Here is a 14,432-nt window from a genome sequence, read left to right on the forward strand (position 1 = left end):
AATGCAGGGGTCACGGGTTTGAGCCCTGGTCCAGGAAGATCCCACATGCCGCGGAGCAACTAAGCCACATGCCACAACTACTGAGCCTGAGCTCTAGAGCCCGTGAGCCACAACTACTGAGCCCACGTGCCACAACTACTGAAGCCCACGTGCCTAAAGCCCATGCTCTGCAACAAGAGAAGCCACCACAATGAGAAGCCCGTGCACCACAATGGAGAGAAGCCCCCACTCACTGCAACTAGAGAAAGCTCGTGCGCAGCAACGAAGACCGAATGCAGCCAAAAATAAATAAGCTAATTAAAAAAGGTTCAGCAGAAAACAACTATATGTATCTATAGACACAATGGAAAAAATACACCCATACACAAAAGGCAAAATGTTAAATGATTGAATCTAGGTCGTATGTATAGATGCTGTAACATTGTATCATTCTTTCAACTTTTTTGCAAGTTTTCAAAATTAAAAGTGGGGGAAGGGGAGAGAGCCAGTAGAGCAAGACGATAAAGATGGGTATAATGGATCAACAGCCCAAAAAGAAAGATTAGCACTAAATAGGAGGTGTGCATTATTTCTGAGGTTAGAGGAAGAAGAGTTGTGGGTGAGTCGATACAGACAAGTGGGTAAGTATGGGTGTGGGAAGGTAAGGGAATACAGGTGATCTCCGTGAAGTACGAGGCAAGAGTAGGTAGGTCGGTGGCACGAAGAATGGTGAGTATCTGGAATAGTTGCTGTGGGGAATGGCAAAGAGAGCTGACCAGAGACGCACAAATATTTTACAGGGTGCAGCTGAGGTGCTGCTAAGGACGTGAATGTCTAGAAACTATTCTTCATTTTTGCTCCTTATTAGCCCTTTGAGCTTATCTCCCTATCAGAGACCTGTTTACTCTTCTAGACCATGAGTTTCTGAGGTAAGAGCTTGACTTTCATTTTTGAATTCCCAGCACCTAGCATAGTGCCTGGCATGTAGTAAGCATTCAACAAATAATTACTGGATAAAATAGTGACAGTTTCACATTTACCTCTAAATTGTAAGTTTTTATTGACCTTTCTTCTTATCCCCAGCCCATAGATGCTGCTGGGTTAACTGATTCTCTGCCATGCTCCCAGAGCAACATAAATTTAATATCCGTTAAAAACTTCTATCATCGCATTTACTGCATTGTATTGAAATTGTCCATTGTATTTCTGTCTTACCCAGTAGACTAAAATCTTTTAAGATCAGTGGCGTTGTAGCTTTGTATCACAAACTCAGAACAGTAGTTGGCTTAATACATGGTAGACATTTTCTGATCTAAGCTGAACAATTAAGAAAGACTTTAAGTTTTGGTCTGCAAAGGTTTTATTTCTGAATGTATGTGTGATTTTAACAAATACTTTCAATAAGCAAAACTGACAATATTACATAAGTACAATCAATAATATAAGATAAAGTGCCAAATTATCTGAAATCAGAGTATTCTGGATAAAACACTGGGAAGAACAATGGCTTCCCCCCATATAAAAAGGCACAACAGCACCTCTTTTCTATTTGCTTCTCTTCAAGCGTTCAAAATGGTAAGAATGCTTTCCATGACACTGGAGGCAAGAGTTTCCAAACAGACTTACCTTTAAAAGCTCAGAAATTGGGTTCAGGTGACATTTTATGAGAACAATTCAGGAGACCAAGCACTTTTAGTTTCAGGCACTGAAGGTGACCAACCTTCTGAAAATGGAAGGCAACATTTGACTTCTGAATGCGAAGAAAGTCCCAAAACCGACTCCTTGAAAATCCAGCCTAACCCTGTACTGCTATAGTCAGGAGATTTCTGTTCTGCTGCTGTAAGCATATTCTTCAAATTTAACTTTTTCTTAATTAAGCATTTATCAGTTCTTTGTTTGACATATTTCAGTTTTTTTCTTGGTAACTCTTTTTGATCAGGAGAATTATAAGCAGCTGGGCATTTCCTTAGACCCATGGCCTGGAATCCAAGCATTTCTGAAGGAAATACTTTTTGTGTGGTAGGAGGGACCCATTCATCAACATCAGTTTCAAGGTACTTAGCAACAGGACAGTTGTTGGAGATCTCTGGTTGTGTAATACTAGATATAGTAGGGCTTCTGGATTTCTGGCTGGTTGTCTTTATATTTTTTGGACAGCTTGGGGTGGTTTGCTGTGCATCATTTACAGTGGAAATCCTTGTCTTTTTATAGTTAGCATCAAGGTCCAAATAAAAGGCAGGTAATTTTTTGAAAGCTCCTGTCATTCCATGAATTCTAGTTTGGTGGAATCCTATAACTGGAGTTGACTGTGAACATGGAACAAAGTCTTGGCTATCTTCAAAATCATATTCTGAATCTGACTGAAAATGAGGTGGAGAGGGACATGTTTTTAGATACAGAGAGGCAGATGTGTTTTGCAAGGATAACTTTTGTGAAGACTGGCTGGAGTTTTCAGAGAATGATCTCAATGAAAAATCAGATTCTGTAGGATGACTTTCTGCCGAAGACTTTCCCCACTGTAACAAAATATCCTGTGACTTTTTGGTCATTTCTGTTGCCATGTCCATTTCTTTAGGACTATCATCAAAGAGATCAGCAGAAGCATTGTAGCCACCTTCATGACCAGCAGAACAGTTTGCTGTTAGGTTATTACCAGTGTGCTCATAAGACATTTCTTTCAATGCGTTCGTACTTCTATCTGGCATACTGCAAAGAGCTTCTAAAGGATATGTGAGTTTCCTGCAAATTGTCAAACTGTCACCCTGGTTCTTTGGCTGCCTACAGTATTGTTTATTTTCTAAGTTGTGAAGGTTGGAAACATCATTATATCTCCTAGAACTCAAAGTTGTCAACTTTTCACTCCTTTCGGATAGTGATTTTTCTCCACATCCATTAAAATATTTGCTATTGAGACAAGAATGGTCAGTCTCTGAAGTATCGTGCTTAAGTGAAATTTCAGCCTCATGTGGTGGAATTCTGGTAGACTTAAGAGTAACTGTTGTGCCTGAGCCTTTTGAAGATGGAAACAGAACTGACAGGTAAACATTTGGTAGAAGATTTTCAGAAATGCCTCTTTCACTACTACTTACAGAGATAGTCTCTGCTGTGTTCTCTGGTTGTGACTCCTTATGAATGCTAGGACTTGGATTTGCTTCACAGTTGGAAAGGAAGTTATTTTTGCTGGAGTTTGCTTTGACTGTTGCTTGTGGTGATCTTAAGCCTACAGGTGGTGCATGCAAGGATCTAGTAGTTCTCTGTGGAGTCACGGATATCCTGCTGTGGTCTGCATGTAATTTACTGACGTCATTATCTAGATGACATTTCCTGCTACTGCCATCTGTCTGGGTTATAGCAATCTCACTTTCGATAGCTGCCAGAAATTTGTTTAGGCTTTCAGAGAGTGGAAGGTCAGCCCAGATCTCAGGGTCATAGTCCTGAGAACCCCCAGCTATCTCTTCAAGTCTGAGTGATGAAGGTGGACAACACACAGATCTCTCCTGAAAGCTAGCGGGGGTATCTACATCATGATACTGGTGACATGTTAGCTCACGCTGGGAATATATATTTTTAACTTCCACTGCACTGTGGAAGGATTTTGTATTACTTGGCTCAAGGGGCTCTTGCACTTTCAAAGGGAATAAATTAGAACCAGGAACTCCAATTTCATGATGATTGCTATGAACCGCACTTGGCTGATCAGCTTGTAAGCCAAGTTCTTCACCCAGCTTTTGTGCTGCACTATTTTGATCCATATAAGAAACAGGGCTCCATAAACCCTGAATGGTATCATGGCAGCTATTGGAACCAGTGGCCTCTGCAGAGGAGATGCACATTCTGTTCTGGTGAAGAGTATCAATGGCCTCGCTTTGTTCTGAAGCTGAAAAATCATCATCATCTGTTAGTTGTGAAACAACGGAAGTGAGTTCAAGTGATAGCTGCCAGAATCCTGAAAAATCATCGCTGCCATGGGACTCAAAACAACAAGAACTGCTGTCAGGGCCACATATGCTGCTGACATCGCTATTTGAATTTTCTAAAGCAAGTAGGTGGCTATTAGGTGCCTGGGAGCCACAGCGAAGTTTCCTGATATCAGAAAGCTGCAAAAGCCGATGGAAATAGTCAATGACAGTGAAGCCTAGGACACCTGGGTCTGGTAGAACAATCTGGCAAGCTACTAGCGCTTTAACTTCTCTCTTGTGGTCTGAGCACTGCTCTAAGAGGTTACTGGAACCTGAACCTTGTCGATGTTGGCTTTCAAAATTCTGTGAAAGAAGTAAATGAATTTAAATCAGAATAATATTTTCTTCCTTTGACTCAAATGTGAAACAGGGTTTTAAAAGGTTAAAAACAGATGCAACTATAACCCCCACCACTGTAATTTCAATTCCTCTAGAGTTATAGGGTTTAACGCTAGAGGAATTGAAATTATGGGGAAGTAAACCTTGGAGTAAAGAGACTTGTCTTTAAATTTTGGTTCTAAAATTTCCTAGTGTTGGGACTTTGGACAAGTTATTAGCAGCCTTAGTTTTCTCATTTATAAAATAAGGATAAAAATGCAGGATTACTGTATTAGCAATAACACACAAAAAACTATAGTGCTTAGCAAATAGTAGTTGCTCAATAAATGGTAACTACTATTATATTTCTCATTAGCTTCCATAAGCTTTCAGTGTTTAAAGGAATGTTCTCACTTTAAAAAAAAAAAAAGAAGAAAAAGAGCCGTCTGAGATTTTAAGAAAGAAAACCTCTGTAGCTTCTAATTTCATCTTCCCTTTGGGTTTTCTCACTGTTCAGCTGTGAAGTGCTGTATTCCGCTTTTTAAAACACTGACTGCAGTGTAGGCAAAATACTGATTTGTTCCCTTTAGCATACAAGAGACAGAAAACGATTACTCCTTCAGTCAGCACATTCTCTGGACTTTTTCTATAGTCACTTTTATAATTATTTAAGATGATCCTTCCTAACCTATTCTTACAGTTATCAACACTCAGTTACTTTGCCTTCAAGGTTAGTTCCCTCTTTCTCCCTTTATAGATAAGATTAAAAAGCTAGAGTTGACGAAAGTTTTACTACAGAACCTGAACTGAATTTAGAGGGTACAGTAAATACCAAATATCAAAACAAAATATCTAGCACTTGTGAATTTATAATAAATTTAGATTTTTAAAGTTCTGAATGCATTTGAATGGGGCTCTTCTAACTTTTGAAAGAGGAAGTTGTCATACATGGTATTTTAACAGATCACCTATAGCCTATTTTTACAACGCTTAAAGTGCTTCCACAGGCTCTCACACTTATGACTCCTAAAAACTATTTAGAAAATTAAAATCATTTCATTACAATGGAAATGTTAGCATAATAATAAAAAGAAAGCTAGTCTCAATTACCGTCACTCCAAAAATAAAGCTTTGTCCAACAAAGCAAGTTTCAACTGCTTTAGTTAATAGGGTCTGAGCTGCATCACTGTCCAGTGTTTCTGGAATTTCATTACGATCTTGAATGTACCTTGATTGGAAAGAAAATAAAAAATGGGAAGAGATAAGCTTTGAAATTTTAACTTTCCACAAAGACACAATTAGTTTGAAAATACAGCATGAAACTTTTGAGTTACATATAGGGGGGAAAAAAGTGACTTTAAGAGCTACGCATTTTGTTCCCTCTAGGTTCTTATAGCCTAGAAAGACAAAAACAACTGATCAAATGTGAATAAAGTAGATGCCTGCCTAGTAATCAGGCCCAGCAATTATTCTAAAAGTGTCAGTGGGAGTAGTGCTGGGATCTTTAACCCTTCTCCTCAAAGCAGAGGGGGAAGTCTTTCCTCATCGCTGGCAATCCTGGCTGTGGTCCCTTGGCCCTCCCTTTCTTCAAATCACTTTGCTCTCAACTATAAGGAGATGAACAGAGATTTCCTCTATTAAGTATTAGGGGAGGAGGGCAGAAGATTGAAGGGGAGAAAAAGTTTCAGTTGCTTACATATCTCCTTACATTCTCAGAACATCTTAACAGGTCAAACTATGCAGATGAACTTGCAATGCAAATGAAATAAATGACAAAATTCAATTTCTGATATGCAAATATTCCTTCAAATAGCTTCTTCCACCTCAAGAGACCTTAGCCACTTGATTTGAAAAATCCTTCAGTTTGAAACAATTTTACTTTCTTTTTTTCTTTTTTCTTTTTTGCGGTATGAGGGCCTCTCACCACTGTGGCCTCTCCCGTCGCGGAGCACAGGCTCCGGACACACAGGCCCAGCCGCTCCGCGGCACGTGGGATCCTTCCAGACCGGGGCACGAACCCGCGCCCCCCGCACCGGCAGGCAGACTCCCAACCACTGCGCCACCAGGGAAGCCCTACTTTCTTATTATATATTTCTCTAACTTGGATTAGAGTTTTGTAATTTAATAGTCTAATTACAGTTTGGTTGGAGCATGGTTTAACATCATCACAATAGGTATTCAGTAAATAAACATCTTTCTATTTCTCACTTGATTATCTTTTAAATGAACTGATGATCTGAGGTCGAGTGATCATCTGTTTTTACTAAATGCATATTACCTTAAAAACACATATCTTTGGGGGCTTCCCTGGTAGCGCAGTGGTTAAGAATCCGCCTGCCAATGCAGGCGACACGGGTTCGAGATCTGGTCCGGGAAGATCCCTCTACCGCGGAGCAACTAAGCCCGTGCGCCACAACTATTGAGCCTGCGCTCTAGAGCCCGTGAGCCACAACTACTGAAGCCTGCGCGCCACAACTACTGAATCCCGTGCGCCTAGAGCCTGTGCTCCGTAACAAGAGAGAAGCCACCACAGTGAGAAGCCCGCATGCTGCCACGAAGAGTAGCCCCCACTCACCACAACTAGAGAAAGTCCACAAGCAGCAACAAAGGGCCCACACAGCCAAAAATAAATAAAACAAAAAAACCAAAAAAAACCCACGTCTTCAAATTCTATTGATGTTCTAAAGTAGTAGCTAGGAAAAAGAATGCTTTAAATATTCTTACCTGTGCAAACCAGTGGCTGTAAGACCAAAAAATGCATCTAAGCAGCTTCCAAATACAGTAATACCAAATAATTTGTTTGATTCTGCAACTTTTAAGGTAAGCTTATATCTGTAACTGGCATTTTCAGCTTCACCAGTAGAGCCACATTTTGGACAATTAGACCTGGAAAAGTGGAGGAAAAAAAGCATAGAGACGTTCACTTACTTTTTTTTAATATGATGTAAAACAAATCTGGAAAAGTAAAGATTAAAAATAATATTTTATGTACAAAATGTACAAGTTCCATCCTTCTTAAACGATTTCAGATCAACCTCTTTTGAATTTTCTCTATTCATAACAGTTACTTTACTGATTTAAATTAAGTAGCACCAAATTGATAAAAATTGAAGGAAAACTGTGTGTGTGTATGTGGGGAGAGAGAGGGGTGTGGGGAGGGAGGGTGGCTGGTTGGTTGTTACTGGGTAGCTAAGTCATCATTAACAAATGAGGCATATTATAGTCTGAGGTTGGGGGTGGGGGCAAACTAGATATAATGAAGCAAGCACCACACCAACAGAAGACCTGAGTCTATCTTCTGTTAAAAGGACAATGAATAATCTCAAAACATTTAACAAATATTTATACACAAAGTACCTAGTCATATTTTTCTCACTATTATAAGAATAACTTTACTTTCTTTAATTTAGTTCATTGAAATATGCTGAGAATTTATTAGATTACAAAAAATAGGTACAAAACATCTTGTTTAACTTGTTTGTAAGGCAATTATGGCCAAAGGCATTCTTTTTTTTGGGGGGTGGTGGTGGTGGTTCATGTTTAATAGTGAAGATGGCCTAGGTCATGTTTAGACATTAGTTGGTTTTCTTTTTTTCAAGTTTGAATTCTATCAAACACTTTTTTTTTTTTTTGGCCAAATCCTTTCTTATCAAAAATTACTGTGTATGGGCTTCCCTGGTGGCACGGTGGTTGAGAATCTGCCTGCCAATGCAGGGGACACGGGTTCGAGACCTGGTCTGGGAAGATCCCTCTACCGCGGAGCAAATAAGCCCGTGTGCCACAACTACTGAGCCTGTGCTCTAGAGCCCGCGAGCCACAGCTACTGAAGCCCGCAGGCCTAGAGGCTGTGCTCTGCAACAAGAGAAGCCACCGCAATGAGAAGCCCGTGCACTGCAATGAAGAGTAGCCCCCGCTCGCCACAACTAGAGAAAAGCCCACGCACAGCAATGAAGATCCAACACAGCCAAAAATAAAAATAAATAAATTTATAAAAAAAAAAAACTACTGTGTGTCAAGTATAACACTACTGTTATGTACTAGCAGTCTGGTCTTAGGATAGATACTAAATCCCTTAAATTTAGATTTCCTCATCTGTGAAATCCAGGGTTGAAGAAGGATAAAATGAGACAAAGTATAAGAAAAGAAAGTAAAGAAAGAATCTAGTACAGATCTTGTCAAATTAATGTGTTTAGTCTGCTTCTCCCTCATAATTATATTAAGTATTGTGATGGTTACCGTCACTTCTACTTATGCTTCCCCTCTTTTCTAGTTGTTTACAATATCTTAGAACTCTGCTATCCATTTTTCACATTCTTAATTTAACAAATTGACCCCTTAAAACATCTTATGGTAATGGTTAATCCTAGAACTGTTTTTTCTTCATGTCGCTAATGATCTGGCTTAAAAATGTGCATAGAAAATGTTAGAGACAGTTGTATAAATTTGATTGCTCCCAGACAGCCACTAGGGGGAGCCTGAATTCCATGGCTCACAAGGTGACTCTTTTGAACAAAGGTTAATCCTTCATATAAGAAGTTACTGGGGCTTCCCTGGTGGTACAGTGGTTAAGAATCCGCCTGCCAATGCAGGGGACACGGGTTCGAGCTCTGGTCCGGCAAGATCCCACATGCCGTGGAGAAACTAAGCCCGCGGAGAAACTAAGCCCGTGCGCCACGACTGCTGAGCCTGCACTCTAGAGCCTGCAAACCACAACCACTGAGCCCGCATGCCACAACTACTGAAGCCCATGCGCCTAGAGTCTGTGCTCCGCAACGAGAAGCCACCGCAGTGAGTAGCCCGTGTAGCCCCCGCTCGCTGCAACTAGAGAAAGCCCGCGCGCAGCAATGAAGACCCAACGCAGCCAAAAAAATAAATAAATAAAAACAATAAATAAATTAAAAAAAGAAGTTACTGATTCATCATCATTACATCTGCGCTAATTATTAATTTTTTTTTCCACACTGATGATGGATCTGTGCCAATCCATTCATATAATCTTAACCAAATTGGCTGGAGTTTGTGTTGTAGTCTGGCCATAGAAGGAAGTGAAGGTAATCGACTTACTGGGGCATAAAACCTCATTAGTACCAAGCTCTAGTGAAATGAATTAAGTGTTTTAAATATATATTAGAACTTCTTTAAAAATTATGTACTAATAACGCATTCAGATCTAATGTAAAATTCTTAGCAAATCTTACAATTAATGTGCATCAGTGTTTTACAGTTTACAAATGTTTTCAACATACATTATTTCCTTCTGATACATAAACAAGGCATTTACTCCCATTCACAAACTGGGAAACTGGGGTGAATTTTTGCCCAATGTGACAAAGTTAGTGATTTTTATGACCAAATCCAAGGCTTTGGATTCCTTGCCTGGAGTTCTTTCTTGTTTAACTATAAGAACAGTATGGTTAATAATGAACTACCTTACAAATACAGAGTATCAATGATAGCCTAAGAAAGACTAGTATTAATGCATTATTAGCATTAATGCATATATACACTAAATTATTTATACTTTTATGTTATATATAAAATGAAGATATTTATGTAGTTTCCTTTAATCCTTTTGGGAATAAGTCTGAATTGAAATAAATGTTAGTATGGAGTAATACAGATCACAGCTTTTCAAACTTCAGTATGTATACCAATCACCTAGGAATCTTCTTAAAATGAAGATACTGATTCACTAAGTCTGGGACAAGGCCCAAGATTCTGCATTTCTAACAAGCTCCCAGGTGATGCCGATGCAGCTGTTCCTCAGACCACATTTTGAGAAGCAGGGGTAGAGACAACACATTGAAATCACAGTCCTCTGATTTAACTTCTAGAGGCACCCCTATTTCCAAAATGTCATTTGTTATGGAATAGCAGTTTTCAAACATATTTGGTCTCAGGGACCCTTTATACTCCTAAAAATTATTGAGAATACCAAAGAGCTTTTGCTTATGTGGGTAATATCTATCTATATTTCCAATTGAAAATGAGAAGTTAAATGAAAGTGAGAATTCTAAAAAATACTTATTAATACCTTAAAAAATAGATCCATTGCATAGTTAACAAAAAGAACATATTTTTACAAAAAATAACTGTGTTCCAAAATAAATCAGTGAGAAGAGAGTGGCATTGCTTTATATTTTGCAAACCTATTTAATGTGTGTCTTAATAGACAGCTGGATTCTCATACCTCCTTCTCTGCTCACTCTGCTGTGATATCACATGTCATGGAGCCTCTGGAAAATTCCACTATGCACTTTTACAAGAATGAGAGTGAAAAGGCAAATTATGCCTTAGAATTATTATGAAAAGTTTTGACCCCAAGAAGCCTCTGAAAGGATCTATCTAAAATAATACTTATATTTGCTACCTTTTTTGTTTGATACCAGTTAAAACATTCTTTCATTCATTTATTTTTCTAGGTTAGTGTACTTATATTTAGCCCCAAAGTAGAAAAATTGATGAGATTAGTAACTCTTTGAAAATCTGATGAAAGCAATGGACTCTCTTCTCTCCCAGAAAACTGCACACATAACCATAACACACAATATTTTACATATTTCACAGGTAAAGGTAATGAAAAATATTAAAAAATAACAGGAAAAGAAAGTTCTTAGTGCAGAGACAGATTTCTAGACCAAAGGGATAATGGGTTCCTTTAAGTGAATCAGAAGGGCAATTTACATGTTTGGGCTGGCCAGATTGCTTATATGGACAAATGAGTCCCCTTTCTTGCTCATAATTTTTGGGAGTACATACACCTCCCCCATACATATATAAAATCATATATATATATATATATATATATATATATATATATATATATATACACACACACACACACACATATGTTTGTTCCTTTATATGAGATTACCATATTCACATATACAAATGTGTACATATATATATATACATATTCACATATATATGAATATGATAATGAAGGACCAAACTAACTTTTATACAGCTGACCCTTGAACAACACAGGTCTAAACTGCAACAGGTTCACTTATACATGGATCTTTTCAAGAGTAAATCCTATATAGTACTATATATTCTGTGGTTGGTTGAATTCTTGGATGTGGAACTGTGCATATGGAGGAACCACAGGTATGGAGGACCTGCATAAATGGAGGAACTGCACATATGGAGGGCCAACTATAAGTTATACTGTGTAGAGGGTTGGCGCCCCGTGTTGTTCAAGGGTCAACTGTACATATAGTTTTTACATTTTTATTTCTTTATCTGCATCTTTATGTCATGGAATCTTTTTTGAAAAGAAATCTAATTTGGAACCCTAATTCAAGGCTGAGAATGGAGCTGTTGTTGAAACTAAAGTGGGGGCCCTAAAGCCCTACCTACTAGTCAGCACAATCCACTATTACTTCTCTAATCCTATCTCCTTCTAGAAGCATAGAACCCTAAGGCTCTGCAGAACAGTAATTTGAAAACCACCACTGCTCTAATCTTGGAGGTTAACAAGAGAAAAAAGTTAATCCCATAAAACACAAAACGTATTATGGTGGTTGTCACTAAGGATTTGGGGTTCAATGAAAAACTTTTAGGGAGCAGTCTTTTTGTTCTTCACTGTCTCTAAAATCTTCTGCAAAGGCTACAGTGTGGAATTCCTCTGTCATAAACTTGCTGTGCTGCAGCAGTGAGGAATTTCTGTTTCCTGTGCTGGCTTACAACTGACTCCAGGTAAGAAAAAAGGAAAGCAGAGATAACAGTAGAAAAGATAAGCACTGGAAATTATGGGAATAGACTTTGTGTAGCACTGTTAATGTAATATCTGTAGAGGAGAGGCTATATTTTTGTGGACTACATTTCCACAGGCAAGGACAAAGTGCTGTGGATTTTATGTGACTAAATGGTCCAATTAGAGCTCAGTTTTCTGAGGGCATCTTAAACTCTGGGAAAGAGAGCGGGAGGTATCATTCTGGATACAAATTTCACTGCTAATTTAGAGGTAATATAGTAATTATGGATCTAGATAGCAGTCAGACTGTTTAGGCTTGAATATGTTTCTGCCACTAACTATCTGGCTTTGTGATTTGGGGCAATTTATTTTACTTTTCTAAGCTTTAATTTTCTCCTTTGAAAGTTGGCATTAACAGTAGCATCACCTCACAGGGCTGTTGTATTAAAAGATATAATGCTTACAAAGTTCCTAGTACCATGTGTAGCATATAGTAAACATTCATTAATGTTATCTATTGTTATTACCAGTCTAAAGAGGTAAAAATGGCAGTATTGTTCAACCTAAATGGTTGTTATAGATTATCTTTAAAAGAAATGACTTGGGGGAAAAAAACTTAGTTTTAAAAATGTTTCACATTTATATATTACTAATTATGTATCAAACAATGTTTGAAGCATTTATTAATTCACAACAATCCTATGAAGCAGATATTATTAGTTTCCCCATTTTGAGATCCAGATAATTTAAGTGACTTGCCCAAGGCTACAAAGCTTTAAGTGGCAGGGTTGAGAGTTGAACCCAGGCAGTCTGGCTCCAGAGAACTGTGCTTTTTAATCACCAGGATATAATGCAATAGGTAAAGTATACTTGCCCAAGATCATACAACTATCAAGTGCCAGAGCCTATCTACAACCCTGTTGTGTTTTCCGAAGCTTGAAATCGTTCCATTTTACCACACTGCTTCTAAGAATAGGTCCTGATCAAAGGAAAACAGTCCCTGTGTTTTAGTTTTTTCAGAAAATAGGTAGGAACCTGAAAATGAGTGAAACTAAGTCTAGATCGAAGACAACCCAGACACTATCACATTGTCATTTATTCATTCATTTAACATTTATTGTGTATTTTCTATGAACTAAACCATAGGCTGAATGCTGAGGATTTAATGATGAATAACACAAATAGGTTCTTTCTCTCAATTTACAAATGAGTACTTGAAAGAATAGCTTAATAAAGAAATAGTGAAAACTACTGGAAGGATGACTTAAGAGTCCAGGTGTGGGTTGGAACTGTCAATTCCTCCCCATACAATGCTAACTAGACAAAAAAGACTAGTTAAGCATATTGCTGGCCTACTACTCTACTTACATACTACTAGGTACTTACTAGATATTCTTATTCTCACCCCTAGGAAGAGAGAATGTATTCTTAAGGAACTCCAACCCTAACCTCTCACCTGTACTCTATAAAGATCAGAGAAGAATCCTAGGCTCTCAGGTCTAGTTGGCCTGAATCTGGGCACCATAAGGAAGTATTATGTGCCAAGCACAGTTCTAGGTGCTGAAGGATACAGAGGTTACAATAACAAAGTCCCTGTTCTCAGGGAGTTTATTCATTTATTAAAAAATAATCTGGAGATTATGCAAAAATAAGCAAACAATGAACAAACAAAAAACCCCTACACTATTTCCAGGGATATCCCAGAAGTGTATTAAGTTTTTGCATCAGGCTCGTGACTTCCTCTCTGAGAAATTAGTTTTCTTCTCTGAAGCAGGTACTTAGTAAAGACTTGGAGATAATGTGAAACATCCCTCTAGTAATAGAGGATTACCAGCCAATTCTATTCCAGGATTTACAGAAGAACCAATCTAAGAGAATCTTACGTCCTGATACAAATTTAATCCTTACTTGCCTTTGAGCCATAGGAAATCTACAGTGTACACTTGCATTTTCTTTCTCACACTTTCAGGCTTTATTTTTACCTTTTGGAGACCAGGAGTATTCGAGAGAAGCACTTTTGACATGAAGGATATATAAAACTAGAATTCTGGAGAGCAAGAACTGAGGCAAGAAGAAATTTTCTTCTTCTATTCATGTGTCCTCACTGTGGTCTGCAAAACAAAATAACCATGGGATGAATGGCAAATCTTTAATTGCATGTGTGTAATTCATTTCTTAGGAAAATCACTTAAACTTCACTGCAAAGTCAATAGATGTTTTTTTTTGTAGTAAATGTTAGTGTATTGGAAAACTAATTTTCTTTTTCTGTTTAATTAAGAAAATAAGATTTAAAACAGAGTAGTTCAAGCAAATATTCTGTTTTTGAATAAATGCTCCACCCCAGTAATTCAAGAAAGGTATCATTTAATTTCTTTCAACATCTTTATAAGAAGAGCTATATAGAACTTGTTTCCACTATTAATAGAAAGGAACTTAAATGAACTTACAGGAATGTTTAAAAGAAACGAAATTGGTGG

General features: G+C 38.0%; 1 protein-coding gene across 1 annotated transcript; it reads right to left on the reverse strand.

Annotated features, from left to right (window-relative positions):
* Nucleotides 1-1,336: 1,336 nt before the first annotated feature.
* Nucleotides 1,337-14,154, reverse strand: DDIAS (DNA damage induced apoptosis suppressor). The gene is made up of 4 exons (XM_060017245.1): nucleotides 13,938-14,154; nucleotides 6,981-7,142; nucleotides 5,367-5,484; nucleotides 1,337-4,241 (listed from the first exon to the last, which is right to left on the reverse strand). Exons 1-4 carry the CDS (start codon nucleotides 14,048-14,050, stop codon nucleotides 1,641-1,643), a joined length of 2,994 nt encoding a protein of 997 aa, XP_059873228.1. The 5' UTR covers nucleotides 14,051-14,154; the 3' UTR covers nucleotides 1,337-1,640.
* Between the last annotated feature and the right edge of the window lie 278 nt (nucleotides 14,155-14,432).

The sequence above is a fragment of the Delphinus delphis genome, chromosome 8 (assembly GCF_949987515.2).
Source record: "Delphinus delphis chromosome 8, mDelDel1.2, whole genome shotgun sequence".
In the NCBI taxonomy this organism is placed as follows: Eukaryota; Metazoa; Chordata; class Mammalia; order Artiodactyla; family Delphinidae; genus Delphinus; species Delphinus delphis.

Bases quoted from the DNA above. Each gene is read 5' to 3' on its own strand.
- DDIAS (XM_060017245.1), bottom strand. From the start codon at position 14,050: ATGAATAGAAGAAGAAAATTTCTTCTTGCCTCAGTTCTTGCTCTCCAG. The intron at 7,143-13,937 runs GTAAAAATAAAG...CCACTTTTCCAG, and splicing joins ATACTCCTGGTCTCCAAAAG to GTCTAATTGTCCAAAATGTG. The intron at 4,242-5,366 runs GTAATTGAGACT...CTTCTTTCACAG, and splicing joins GCTTTATTTTTGGAGTGACG to AATTTTGAAAGCCAACATCG.